The sequence below is a fragment of the Papaver somniferum genome, unplaced genomic scaffold (genome assembly GCF_003573695.1).
Source record: "Papaver somniferum cultivar HN1 unplaced genomic scaffold, ASM357369v1 unplaced-scaffold_128, whole genome shotgun sequence".
NCBI classification, from domain to species: Eukaryota; Viridiplantae; Streptophyta; class Magnoliopsida; order Ranunculales; family Papaveraceae; genus Papaver; species Papaver somniferum.
The window spans coordinates 12,555,670-12,568,795 of record NW_020621936.1 but is presented as its reverse complement, the minus strand read 5'-3'; the positions used below and the strand labels follow the sequence as shown (position 1 = coordinate 12,568,795).

General features: G+C 39.9%; 1 protein-coding gene across 1 annotated transcript; it reads left to right on the top strand.

The window, feature by feature from the left end:
• The first annotated feature begins 1,094 nt into the window (after positions 1-1,094).
• Positions 1,095-1,478, top strand: LOC113331918 (trigger factor-like). The gene has a single exon (XM_026578557.1). It carries the CDS (start codon positions 1,095-1,097, stop codon positions 1,476-1,478), a length of 384 nt encoding a protein of 127 aa, XP_026434342.1.
• Positions 1,479-13,126: the final 11,648 nt, after the last annotated feature.

Below are 13,126 nucleotides of genomic sequence, written 5' to 3'. Positions count from 1 at the left end.
GTTTTTCATGCTTTTGATCATGTTTAAATCATATATGTGTATATATAGGCGCGATTTTTGTTGAAAAACCCTTATTTTTTTGGAAAACGTATGTTCGTTTGTTCGTTAGTTTTTGAGAAACTAATTATAATCCCTGATTTAGGAGAGATTTTTTTTATATATATACCTAGGTCCAGTGATAAAACTTTGTTTATGATCTTTCATGAGAATCAAGGTTTTATCGTAAAAGGAGTGAATTTTCACAAAACCGAAATAAACCCTCGTTTTAAAGAATGATGATAGCACGAAGGAAAAAAGTTTTTTTTTTTTTATATGTGGACTTGTGTCCAGTGATAAAATTTTGTTCATGGGCTTTCATGAAAATCAAAACTTTATCTTATAAGATGTGAGATTTTCGCAAAATTGAAATAAACCTTCGTTTTAAAGACGAACGACGTTACGAAGGAAAAGAGATTTTATATATATATATATATATATATATAAAATCGTGATATGTCCACGAAAAATCTCTTTGTATACAAAACCGTGACATTCTCACGGAAAAGATTTTTTTTTTTTGCGTGAGTTATCACTCACAAAAATAAAAACGTGAGCTATCATTTCACGTCTTTGTAAACATATATTTTCAAAAATCCAAGTTTGATTCTGAGTAATGTTCAAAGTAAACAATTATTTATGATGAAATATTGTTTTAGTTTTCATAATTCCATGGTGAATGTTCACACAGTAGAAATGTTCATGATTTTATGAAAATCTGAGTTTCGTTCGTCTTTTGTAGATTTCGAAGAAAAGAACGAGTTTAAGGTGTTAACTCTTGCATTATCATCACTACTATTAGTGGAATCGTAAAAAGGTAAGAGTTAAGAATGACCATTTTTGCAGATGGATTTATTTGCATGTTGATAATTTTATGCTCCTGGTTCCAAAAAATGTCAACTTCTGGCAGCAGCAATTACGATTATAGTTATTCCTCCATCTCTTCTAATGAGGATTCCAAAGCTTCTATAGACAAATCGAAAGCTAAGAAAACTCATGATTAGGGAGCAAATCCTAGCATACCCTTGAATGATCGATGGGTCACTTATGCTGAACTTATGAAGAGAAAGGCTGAAGATGATGAAGCAGAGAATCGTCAGCGCAGAAAGGATCGAATTCGGTGCAGAATACAAGAGGCTAAGGAGAGACGTCAATTCCTTGATGGGGCACCCTCTGACTCTGACGCTGACGCTTATGAAGAGGAAACTATGTCGGTGTTTACAGAGCACAAGATCAAGCCTGACCGATATGAAAGAGATTTCCGAAAGACTATGAAGCAAATTGAAGTTGAAGCGGAAGAAGACTCGGACTCAGACGATCCTTATACCCATACAGACTTCATCAATGATCCTAATGCTGATTCCGACGAAGAGGAGGACAGTGATGACAAATCTGATAACTCAGATGACGAATCTGATAATTCGGATGAGTCTGACGAGTAGTTTTACTTCCATCCTCTTTTCTTTCTTAAACATTTGAATGTTCTTTATCCTTCGTAGTAGACATCTTATTTGGACAACTTCACTTAAGTATTAATAATTTCCCTTTCGAACGAGAGATTCTTTATTAATGTTGGCTCTTCTTGATTGAAAATACACCGAACCCCTCGTGATTTTCCCTTTGCTTGCTTTACGGCTTCTATCTGTGAAAATATCCAGATACATCACAGATGACATGTAACACACAGGGACCGTGTGACTTTCTGACCATACTCAGTTTTGATCAGTGTAGTGATCTACACTGCAAACAACTAGATTTAGGGTTTAATTCTTACAGTATCTACACTGTAAGGATTGAAATAAACCTCAAAGAGGCGGAGCAGATGAACTTCACTCGAAAATAATTCTTCACTAACTGTTTAGGGTTACAGAGAAAGACTAAAAGAAGCGTGTTCTCATCCACATGATCCAAACACACGCTTGAGTTATACAAAAACTAAATACAATCATAAAAAGTATAAGGGCACCAAACTAGACTATCATGACTGAGAAGGGACATGACAAATGCCGGCTCCAACAGAGCATCCTTGTGCTCAAGGATGAATTTGGGAAAAGAGATCTTGATAATTGCCACGTCTTCCCAAGAAGTGTCTCCATCAGCTGTATGAGACCATTGTATCTGCACCTGTGGGATATGTTGACGACCTTGACAATGGTGCGAGAATTTAAAACCTTGACATGCTTGACTTTAAACAAACCTTCCTTGTCAATGTTGGGAAGTGATGTCTGTGGAAGTAACCCTTGTCCAAGCTTCTTCTTTAACTGGGAAACGTGAAAGACGGGATGGATCCGAGAAGAAGCTGGCAGTTGAAGTCGATAAGCTACAACTCCAATTATTTCCAAAACCTTATATGGTCCAAAAAATTTGGCTACCAGTTTGAGATTCTTGCGTAGTTGGAAAGAAGTCTGTCGATAAGGCTGAAGACGCAAATATGCCAAATCACCAACTACAAATGATCTCTCCACTCTGTTCTTGTCATCCTGTTGCTTAATGCGATGTTGAGAATTCAAGAGATTCTGGCGCAATACTTCTGTCATGATTCCCCTTTGGTGCAGATAATCATCAACAATTGAGTTGCGAATGCCTCCAGTGTGATGTTGTCCAAACTGTGGTGGAGAGTAGCTGTAAAGAGCTTGGAAGGGTGTGAGCTTCAAGCTAGTGTGGTATGAGGTGTTGAACCACCACTCTGCCAGGGATAACCATGAGACCCACTTAACTGGCCTATAACTACACATACAACGTAAATAAGACTCCAGACAAGCATTGACATGCTCTGTTTGGTCGTATGTCTGCGAATGATACGACGTGCTCGTATGGAGAGAAGTACCAACTGCCTGGAATAATGCTTTCCAAAATCTACTGAGAAACACTGCATCTCTATCAGAGACAATGGTTTCAGGGGTACCATGTAACTTAAGGACGGTGTTGATGAAAAGTTTGGCTACAATTTATACTGTGTAAGGGTGACTTAATGCAATGAAATGAGAGTACTTAGTAAAGCTATCAACAATTACCATAATGACGTCTCGACCTTCGAATTTCGGCAATCCAGAAATGAAATCCATGATGATGTGTCTTCAAGCTTGGTCAGGGACAGAGAGAGGTTGTAGAATCCCTGCAGGTAGCTTGTGTTTCTACCTTATGTTGTTGGCAGACGTCACAGTGTTGGACAAATTGCATTAAGTCTCGCTTCATACCAGGCCAATGGAAGTAAGTTTTGGCGCGTTGATAGCTGGCTTGCATCCCTGAGTGGATGATGAATGAACAACTGCCAATTTTTTTTGTCTAGCATCACTAGCTTGACCAATGTAAATTCTACCCTGCAACTTAAGAATGCCATTAGTAAGAGTATACCCTTTATCATTCATGGGAAAGATAGTCAGTTTGGGAATCCAATAGACTGCTATGGGGTCATTTGTATAACTAGTGATAATATCTTCAAGCCATTTTGGGTTTGCTGCTGAGAGGGAGGAAAAACTGGCTCGAGATAGAGCATCTGCTACCCTATTTTCTAAACCTTTCATGTAGTATAGGGTGTAGTCATACCCTGAGAGTTTATTCAGCCATTTTTGTTGAAGTACAGTGTGTAGTTTCTGTTCTAGAGAGAATCTGAGGCTTTGATGATCCGTAAAAATCTTAAAATGAGACTCCAACAAATATGATCTCCATTTGGTGACAGATAACACAATTGCCAATAATTATTTTTCGTAAGTGGATAAAGCTTGATACCCGATCCCCATACCTTTGCTGAAGAAGGAAATTGGTTTACCACTCTGCATTAATACTGCTCCCACTCACAGATCACTAGCATCAGTTTCTAGTTCAAATTCCTTAGTGAAATCTGGTAAAATAAGAACAGGAGTAGAAGTAACCACTTTCTTAAGTTGCTCAAAGGCTAACTCTGCAGCATCATTCCAAACAAAATTTCCCTTTTTAAGTAGTTCTGTAAGTGGTCTACAAATCAAAGCATATCCTTTAACAAATCTGCGATAATACCATGTCAAGCCAAGAAACCCCCGTAAACCCTTAAGAGTAGTTGGTCTAGGCCAATTTACCATACATTCGATTTTTCCAGGGTCAGCTGCTACACCCTCTCTACTGATTATGTGGCCTAGATACTCTATTTGTGGTTGACCGAAAGAACATTTGCTTCATTTAACAAACAATGAATGTTTGTGCAAAGTAGAAAGGACATTATGCAGATGTTGACAGTGAGTAGCCATGTCTTTACTATAAATGAGTATATCATCGAAAAAGACTAATATAAATTTTCTGAGGTATGGACGAAAAATGTCGTTCATTAATGACTGGAAAGTAGCAGGGCCATTTGTAAGCCCGGAGGGCATCACTCAAAATTCAAAATGACCATGGCGAGTACGAAAAGCAGTTTTAGCTATGTCATCTAAGTAAACCCTAATCTGATGATACCCAGCTAGAAAATCTAGTTTTGTGAATATTATAGCTCCAGCTAATTCAGCTAGTAATTCATCTATAACTGGTATAGGGTACTTATCTTTGATTGTGATGGCATTAAGCTTGCGATAGGCGACGCAGAACCGCCATCCTCCGTCCTTCTTCTTGACTAATATTACTGGTGATGCAAAGGGGCTATGGCTGGGTTGTATAACTTCTTCCCCTAGCATCTCTTGCACAAGTTTCTCGATCACCTCCTTCTGAACATATGGAACTCTGTAAGGACGTAGATTTTGAGGTGTACCATTGGGGACCAAATTGATGTGGTGGTCATGATCTCTTTCAGGAGGCAGTGTGGTAGGTGTCTGAAAAATGCCAGGGAATTGCTCAAGGACTGCAACAATTGGTGCTTCTATGACCTCTGAAGAAGTGTTGGCTTGTAGAGAGAAAAATTGTCCAATGAGACCTTGAGTGCCTTTGTGAAGTAGTCTCTTCAGTATGGATCCAGACATTTGAGACAAAGTAGCTTCCTCTTGTAGGCCATGCAACTCAATTTCTGCACCTTGGTGTTGGAATTTAATGATGAGTTGCTTGAAATCAAAGACCATAGGGCTCAGTTCACGCATCCAGTCCACACCAAGCACCATATCATAACCCCCCAACTCTAGAATGTGCAAATCATGAGAAAACGTATGGCCTTGCATACTCCAAGTGAACTCATGACACTTTGCTTGGCTAAGAAATTTGTTTCCATCTGCTACTGCTACTTGTAGAGGTTGTGTAGAAGTGATGAAACTTCCACTCTTTTGTGCAGCTTTGGGGTCTACGAAGCTGTGAGTACTGCCATTGTCCACTAAGATGGTGAGTTCTTGTTTGTTAACCAATCCTCTGATTTTGATGGTTGTATGAGAGATTGATCCAGCTAGGGCATGTACAGAGATCTCTATTTCCTCTTCCATTTCTACAATAGTTGGAGTAGACCCGTCCTTAGCCTCGACAGACTATGATCCATCCTCATCATCTGCCACAATCATATATAATTGTTGTTTATTACATTTATGACCTTTAGTGTAAGCTTCATCACAATCATAACACGTTCCTTTCTCCCTTTTTGCACGCATTTCAGCATATGTAAGTCTCTTGACTGACTGTAGCTTAGGACTTGTAGTTGAACTGGTAACAATTAGTGTAGTGACCAATGGAGTGAGATTAGGATGCTTATTAGAGGTGGTGAATGGTTTTCCCCCATAGAAGAACTTGCCTGAATATCTTGGTGGAGCTTTATGTGCTTTCTCCATGATGCATTCTTGCCTTCTAGCTAAAAAAATAGTTTGTTGCAAGGTAGTAGGGGTGAACATTTCCACTCCGAATCTAATATCTTCCTTCAGTCCACTAATAAAACTATGAATGAAATAATCTTCAGTTAAGGAAGGGTTCTTTGCTAATATTAAGGCTTTCAGTTCTTCAAATTTCTCTTGATAGTCTAAAACTGAATGAGTTTGATCTAGTTTATTGAACTCACCTATAACATTATCATGGCCTAATTCTTGAAACCTAGTGCAAACATCAATAACTAAATATTCCCAATATAAAATACCCTTACCAATTTGGTAGTCTTGGAACCAAACATCTGCTTTGCCCTCCAAGTACAGGGTTTCTAGATTCACCTTTTGTTCATCATTCATTTGATGTAGGAAGAAGTACTTCTTGCATTTACGTACCCAAGATCTAGGGTTAGTGCCATCAAAACGTGGAAAATCGACTTTAGGTCTGTAATTGGAAAATTGACCTTCACCCAACTGATGAGTTTGAATGATACGCTGCTGAAGAATCAATTCATAACCCTGGAAAGTGTTGCGAGTAGCAAGATTACCATCTTCCCAAGGAGGAGGAGTATTATCATCCTTAATATTCCCCTGAGAGAAAACTTGATGATCGAGAAGCAATTGAAACTTCTTCTCTAAAGATTGAAGAAGTTCAAATTGATTACTGATATTTGTTTTCATTGTCTGCATATCGGCTTTAACAGATCGGAACGACTGTACCTCTTCACGTAATCCTTGCAATTCCAGACCCAAGTTCTTGTTGGATTCGTCCAATTTCTGCAACCTAGTACCATCTGCCATGATAACTTCCAAGGAAAGACCTAATCTGATACCACTTGTAGTGATCTACACTACAAACAACTAGAATTTGGGTTTAATTGTTACAGGATCTACACTATAAGGATTGAAATAAACCTCAAAGAGGTGGAGAAGATGAACTTCACTCAAAAATAATTCTTCACTAACTGTTTAGGGTTACAGAGAAAGACTAAAAGAAGCGTGTTATCATCCACACGAGCCAAACACACGCTTGAGTTAGAAAAAAACTAAATACAGTCATAAAAAGTATAAGGGCACCCAAATAGACTATCATGACTAATAAGGGACATGACATTTAGTCCCCAGTGTATTATTTTACTCCGCATCTCCGGTATTGACCTTGTTCGAGACTTAGGGTTTGATTAAAACTCGCAACTGAAATGACTATTTGCAGAAGATAAACGCCCATTGTATCTTGTATATATCTTCAAGATTTAGGGTTTAATACTTGCGCAAATATTTCTTCCATTCCTGAGTTAGTTTCATCGCAGAAGAAACTTTGATTGTCATACCTTCCATTACCATGTCCAGCGATAGTACTTTTTCTCGAAATGAACTCCAATCGAAGCATGAAATTGAATCGTCCATCTCGGTAAGTTGTATATCTTTTTCGTCTCTGTTTGATCGAGGTGATAATAGGAAAATGATTTGTTGCAGGATAACCAGAAGAATCCTTCTTCTCATAATTCTAGGCCCAAGTGGACTGTTAGAGCTCTTGCTCGGTACAGGTCCGCTCATGCTGAGGCTGGGTCGTCTGTAAGTAACCTTATACCTTTCGAAGCTTTATCACGTTAACTTTTGATAAAATTAAACACTTCTTCGTTTCGTCGCAGGCGAATGTTCGTGTCGTCGTTGATGCTAGAAGGAGGAGGAATGGAAAGTCCGTGACCGTGGTTGAGGTTGAAGACATCAGCAACCGAGTTGGTGAAGACTCTGCCGAATCCGTGGAAGCTGGAGACAGGATTCATGCTCGTGAATATCCAACAGCTGGACTCCTGTTCGAAGCTCCTTTGATCAATACTTTCCCGGACAATGAGGTGGTTGGTGGATTCGTCATTCCCAAGTGTCACACGCCTCTTTACACCAAAATCTGGAAAAGATATGGGCATATTGCTACGACCGAGGTGTGTAAAGGTTTTCTACCAACCCTCTTGACTACAGTTGCAGGGATGTTACCGATCATTGAGGAGATGGACCAGATGCACCTGCGAGATGTCAAGAATCAGGAATTGCACAGGTGGGATGAGATTATTTCGAACTGCGAGACCTTGCGGTTCAACGTAGGATGGCTTCGTCATCGGCTCGAGATAATCAAGAATCATAAGGCGGCGGAGGCTGCTGATGCGATTTATCTGACCACTGCTATACTGAAGGAGGAGAAGATACTCGCTTTGGAGTCGGACAGGGTTGAGAAGGCGGTACAGTAGTTGAAGACGAAAACCAAAAGTTTCCAGAAGAAACTTGACAGGGTTGTTTACAAAGATTATCCATTGCTGGACGGTTTGCTCTTGTTGAATATGCTTTGTTGTCTTCAATACCATATCTCTTACTTGAAATGTTCGAGGTCTTACCATTTTGTTGTAGGCCCTGGAGATCCTTTGTTTGTATGTTTCTACGTATTTTTCCACCTTAGCCACCCTTGACTCGAGCATGTCTAGTTCAGCGATTCTTGACTTGGATACTTCGGCTTCATCCCATTGTACTCCACTGGATGTTGCAATCCTTGCTGAAGGAATTTTGATTTTTTCCGGAAGTATGGTGTCGGCTCCGTAGACGAGGGAATATGGTGAAGTCCCGATTGAGCTCCTTGGCGCGGTTCGATAATCCCATAGATCCATAGGCAACTGTTCATGCCACGTTCGAGGATTTTCATGAATTGTCCGACTTGGAATTCAGATCAAAGTTTTGTTGGTGGTCTCTGCTTGTCCGTTTCCTTGGGGATAATACGGTGTGGAGAAGACTTGTTTGATTTCGTATTCCTCGAGTAATTCAGTCACGTGCTTGTTGGCGAAAGGAGTTCCATTATCAGTAACAATGTGCTTAGGAACACCGAATCTACATATTATGTGCTCTTTGATAAAGGACGCAACCCATTTGGTGAAATACTCAGTCGCGGTGATGATGTATTCATGCTGCTTTGAATATGCTGGATTCATCTTTCCGATGATATCTAGTCCCCAGCTGTAGAAAGGCCATGGACTATTCACAAAATTCAATGGGAGACAAGGAGTGTGGATGATATTACCATGGATTTGGCATTGGCGACACCTTTGAACGTGTGCAGATGCATCTTCTTCCATGGTCGGCCAATAATATTTCTCATGAATTTGAAGAAATAATTTTCTCTTTCCTTGATATTCTCCATCGTGCATTTCCTTCAGAATTGTTGGGATTTCATGCTCAGCTAAGCATCTCAGTAAATTCCCACCAAATCTTTTGCGGTATTAGATCTCGTCAAGAAAGACAAATCTCTTAGCTCTCTGAATGAGTTTGACTGCTTGCTTCTTTTCCAGTGGTAGTTCATTGTCCCAAAGGTATTTGATATAAAGCTCCCTCCAGTCCCCAGTGTGGTGGACTGTCAAAACCTCTAAGTGATGAGGAGGTGTCTGGAAATTGGGACAATATCCTTGTAGAGCCCTTGCCTGAGATTCCATGGAAGGCCAGTAGTACCCACCCTTTGAAGCCTTCTGTAAAGTGTTACCACTAACGTTTGTCCGCAGATTTCTTCATGTATGTGCTTGAGTTGTTCTTCTGCTTCGGCGTTTCCAAGGCACCATGATAGGGATCCATCAGAGTTTCGATAGTACATCGCCCCGTGAAGTAAGAAATAATTTTTCAATTCTTTGAGGATGACTTTGCCTTCTGAAATAGAGCTGCTCAATTCATGAATGATGGGCGCTCGCCAATCGCCTGCTGGAATATCTTCGACTTGAGTGATCCAGGTAGATGACACAGTACGCCTCTGTACGGTGATTGTTTTCTCTTCCCCTTCGAATTGCAGTTTAGAAGCGAGAGTTTCTAAGCAGTCAGCATGTCTGTTGTTAGTTCGTCCAGTATGGACAACCGTCGCATCAGCAAAATAGATTAATAGCCGCTGAGCTTCGGCTCTGAATGGAGCGAGCGTGATTTATTTGAGAGAATATGTTCCATTCATTTGATTGACCAGGAATTTTGAATACCCTCTTATCTCGAGGTATGTCGCTCCTGCTTTCTTAGCCAAGGACAATCCTAGTAAGAAAGCTTCATATTCTGCCGAATTGTTGGTGCAGTGGAAATGCAACTTGAACGAATGTGAGAAAACTTCACCGGATTGAGACACTAGCACTAATCCTGCTCCTCCAGTGTCGTTGCTAGGGGTGGCGGATCCGTCAAAGTATAAAAACCATGTTTCTTCTTTGATAACTAGGATGTCTGGAAATTCACCGGGTACATCCTCGTGCAACGTTGTCGTATCTTCTCCTGGAAAAGCAGCGAGCAAGTCTGCAACTGCTTGGACTTTGATTGCTTTAGGTGGCTTGCTAGCTATGTCAAATGCTGACATCTGGAGTAGCCACTTCGCTGGTCTCCCTATCAAGGCTGGCTTTGATAGCAGGAACTTTATAGGATCAGCTTTGGGACGAGTACGACCCTGTTAGATAGTAAATAGTTCCTGAACTTATGGATTGCATGTACTAATGCTATACATGCCCTTTCAGCCTTTGGATATCGGATTTGAACATCTCTCATTGTGCGGCTGAAGTAGTAGATTGGTCGTTTGATGCCTTCGTCATCTTCCTGAGCAAGGAGCGCTCCAATAGCAACATCGCTGGAAGCTGTGTAAAGTTTCAGACGTCATCCATGTGCTGGAGACTTCATGACAACAGGTGACAATAGTATCTGTTGTATTTTATAGAAGGCTTCTTGTTGAACAACTGTCCAGGTGAAACTTGCTCCTTTCTTTAGTAGAGGGGTGAACGAAGCAATGAGTTGAGCCAATCCAGGAATGAAGCGTCGAATGTAATTTACTTTTCCCATAAAGCTCTGTAGTTCCTTCACAGTGCGTGGAGGAGGCATGGTGGTAATAGCTTTCGTCTTGCCCGGATCGACTTTGATTCCTTCAGCTGTGACCAGGAATCCTAGAAACTTTCCAGCGGAAACACCAAAAGCGCACTTCAGAGGATTCATCTTTAATTTTTATTCTCTGCATATTTCGAACACTTGTCTTAAAACTTCGAGGTGAGATGCTCGAGTCTTCGACTTCACCACCACATCATCGACATAGTCTTCTACTTATTTGTGCATCATGTCGTGGAATATGGCACTCATAGCTCGTTGATAAGTGGCACTTGAATTCTTTAATCCAAAGGGCATCACAGTGTAGTGGAAATCCCAATGGGAGTACGGAATGAAGTCTTGTTGGCATCATGCTCATACATATTGATCTGGTTGTATCCACTGGAACCATCCATGAATGAGAACATACCATGAGCACTGGTTGCGTCGACGAGCATATCAATGTTGGGTAGAGGAAAATCATCCTTCGGACAACATTTATTCAGGTACCTGAAATCGACACAACATCTAATTTGACCATTTTTCTTCTTGACAGGAACAACATTTGCTAGCCACGTTGGATGTTGAATAGGCTTGATGAATCCTACTGCCAGTAGTTTCTGGATCTCGATTTTGATCTTCTCCTCGACTTCGTGCCTAAATTGCCTAGGCGGTTGTTTGACAGCTTTGGATCCAGGAACAATGTGCAGGTGATGGGTGACCAGTTTGTCGTCCAGACCGGGCATTTCCTCATACGTCCAGGCGAAAACATCTTGATATTCTTTCAACAGCTTTATCAGTTCCTGATGAACACGCAAGTGCGACGCATTTTCACCCATAATTACATGAGCTAGGACTCATTTTATCACTAATAATATTTTTTTAAGTCTTTTCAAGGAAATAAGCTCTTATGGAAAAGTTGCTCGAAAAGTGGTTTTTGGACCCCAGAGGACACTTGTTATTCGAACTCACAATTTTGGATAAGGGGTAACCTATTACTATGGGGCACTCCACTGGCTAAGGGGCTACCTGATTTGTTATATACACCCCACCGCTATGGGCACCATTCAAATTGTTACGGGCACCCTTCTTCATCACCAAGAACACAAGGTTTTGGCGGGAAAAATGAATCTGTTTCTGCGAATATTTTTGGGATTGATTTGAGGAGATATTGTGGGGATTTACTCTCGGATATGGATAGATACCATCCTGTTTCGAGTAAACAGGGGTGGCAATTTCATTTGAACCGAGAAAGGAAGGAAATTATCACCGGTTAGAAGAAATTGAGGATGAAGATATTTCATAGATTCTGTTGAGTTATTGTGGAAGATTTTGTTGCAGATTTTTGGTAAGATTTTGTGTGATTTATTCGTGCAAATGGATTTGAATGAATTTATAGCGGCATGACAGGATTGGTAAGGTGCATAATTCCGAAGAAGGAAAGATATATACACGATTTTTATAAAAGAGGGAAGAAATATCTTCGGGTTTATGGTTGGGTTTCTGGTGAGTTTAATACAGAAGTTAAGTGCAGTTAAAAGAGGATATTCTCCTAGGATCCATATATTTATCATATCAACAGGGTTTGGGAAGTTTTCAAGACAGTTAACGCATGAAGAGAAAGAAATAATCTTCGTGTAATGGCAGTGAGAATAATGGATTAAAGAGAAAATATTCTGCATTAAACTGAGGATATTTGGATGCTGTGGAGTATAAAAAGGTAGTTGGTAAACAGAGAAAGGATTTCAAGAGTCTGGGGAAGAAAATAGAGAGTTGCATAGCAACTTCTCTGCTGCTGCAGAGAGAAGAAGAAGAAGAAGAGCTTTGACGCCTACGGACTGTCGCAAGAAACTATCGTTTATTGACAGTACTTGTAACAGTCTGTCTGGCACGCTTAATTTGTATTTGCAACATCTATTGTAACAGTGATTTCTGTAACGCCGACACAGCGTTGCAGATTCATTGTATTATTACTTTTCTGTAATAAAAACACCATTTGAGCTATAAATTATATTTTTGAGTTTGTATTTATCATGAGAAGCTAAACCCCAACACTGGGTCGACGGAGGAAGACGAATTTCATACATGGGTAAAATTATTTAATTCTTTATAAGACTTTTCATTAATTTTAATTGAAACATGATTTGAAAAAATTAGTTATCATTTTATTAGATGGGTCATGCTTGCTTAGATGTTTGATGTCCCATGCTTACGATTTATAACTAATGTTTGGAGAATCTACCTTGGCAAAAATAAGAGTCAATATTGTTTTATTTATTGAGCGATAATTGTTTGAGGATGAATAATTGAACCTCTTGATATGAGTTTGGCCGAATCATAGTCCCAGTAACTCTCTATTTTATTCCCTTAAAATTAATCTTAACAAGTCTTAGAGTTCGAATCCCTATTTACTACAATTACAACGACAATCAAAAAATATCTTAATCATTTTGGCGTCGCCGACGCGGATTTGTTTTTAGATTAATTTTTAGTTTTTTTGT